The 1,149-nt window shown below is 58.0% G+C and overlaps 1 protein-coding gene and 1 long non-coding RNA gene across 2 annotated transcripts in view; both read left to right on the top strand.

Moving 5' to 3' along the window:
• Positions 1–169, top strand: part of MRC2 (mannose receptor, C type 2) — a 25,098-nt gene extending 24,929 nt beyond the window's left edge. The window contains exon 26 of the mRNA XM_010856562.1: positions 134–169. Coding sequence (XP_010854864.1) covers positions 134–169 — 36 coding nt within the window. The remainder of the gene's footprint in view (positions 1–133) is intronic.
• An 80-nt stretch (positions 170–249) lies between these two features.
• On the top strand, positions 250–1,149 carry LOC105000515. The gene is made up of 3 exons (XR_826755.1): positions 250–313; positions 991–1,017; positions 1,120–1,149. It is a non-coding gene; the product is annotated as an uncharacterized LOC105000515 (long non-coding RNA).

The following is a 1,149-nucleotide window of genomic DNA, read 5'->3' as shown; positions in this document are numbered from 1 at the left end:
GGAGGGGGGTGAGGATCTGTGGGATGTGGGGGTTTTCTAGAACAGGCCTCTTCTCTCCCATCTGCTTCTGCTCCATTTCACTGCTCCCCCATCCCCAACAATGCACACCCCCCCCATGCCACCTTTCCCACAGGGGGCACCCTGGTCTGGCAGGACAACACAGCTGTGAACTACTCCAACTGGGGGCCCCCGGGCCTGGGCCCCAGCATGCTGAGCCACAACAGCTGCTACTGGATCCAGAGCAGCAGCGGGCTGTGGCGCCCGGGGGCCTGCACCAACATCAGCATGGGCGTCGTCTGTAAGCTCCCTCGAGGTGCGGGAGACATCTGGTGCTGGGGGGCGGGGGGGCCCGGGCCGCTGCTCATTCTGCAGGCCACACAGTGGATGGGAGGGAGTCAACAGGCCTGGGGTCACCGGGACCCTCCTCTGGGATCAATTGGTCTGTACCAAGGACTGGCCCTTCCTGAAAATTGCCAGAGTAGACAGCCATTGGTAGACAGTAACCATTTTGTAGTGGTTAAAGGCAGGGATATGGGGTTCGAGCCCAGGCCAAACCGTTTGCCAACTCTGTGACCTTGGGTAAATTGCTCAAGCTCTCTGGCCTCAGTTTATTCATGTAAAATGGGGTAATAAAAGTACCTATGGGCTTTGAAGGTGGCTCAGTGGCAAAGAATCTCCCTGCCAACGCAGGAGATGCGGGTTCAGTCCCTGGGTTGGGAAGATCCCCTGCAGGAGGAAATGGCAACCCCCTCCAGTATTCTTGCCTGGGAAATCCCATGGCCAGAGGAGCCTGGCAGGCTACAGTCCAAGGGGTTGCAGAAGAGTCGGACACGACTCTGCGGCTAAACAACAACAGTAATAAGAGTACCTATGAGAGAAGTAAATGAGCCAATTAAGTGTCTGGCACTGCAGGAAATGTTCTTGCATGTTTGCTTATTATTACTGTATTGTTACTACCACTGTTGTTAACTGGTCCCTCCTCCCCTACAGCTGAGGCGAGCAGCTTCTCCCCATCAGGTGAGTGGCAGGCAGGACTAGCCCTCTCCCCCCGGGTCCTGGTCATTCTGGGCAGCGGGCGGGCATGGCGGGGCTTCTGACCAAGGGTCCTTCCGGCCACAGCAGCCCTCCCGGAGAACCCCGCGGCCCTGG

Source organism: Bison bison, unplaced genomic scaffold (assembly GCF_000754665.1).
Source record: "Bison bison bison isolate TAMUID 2011002044 unplaced genomic scaffold, Bison_UMD1.0 scf7180017864371, whole genome shotgun sequence".
Classification (NCBI taxonomy): Eukaryota; Metazoa; Chordata; class Mammalia; order Artiodactyla; family Bovidae; genus Bison; species Bison bison.
The sequence above is the reverse complement of the archived record's forward strand: the minus strand, read 5'-3'. Positions and strand labels throughout refer to the sequence as shown.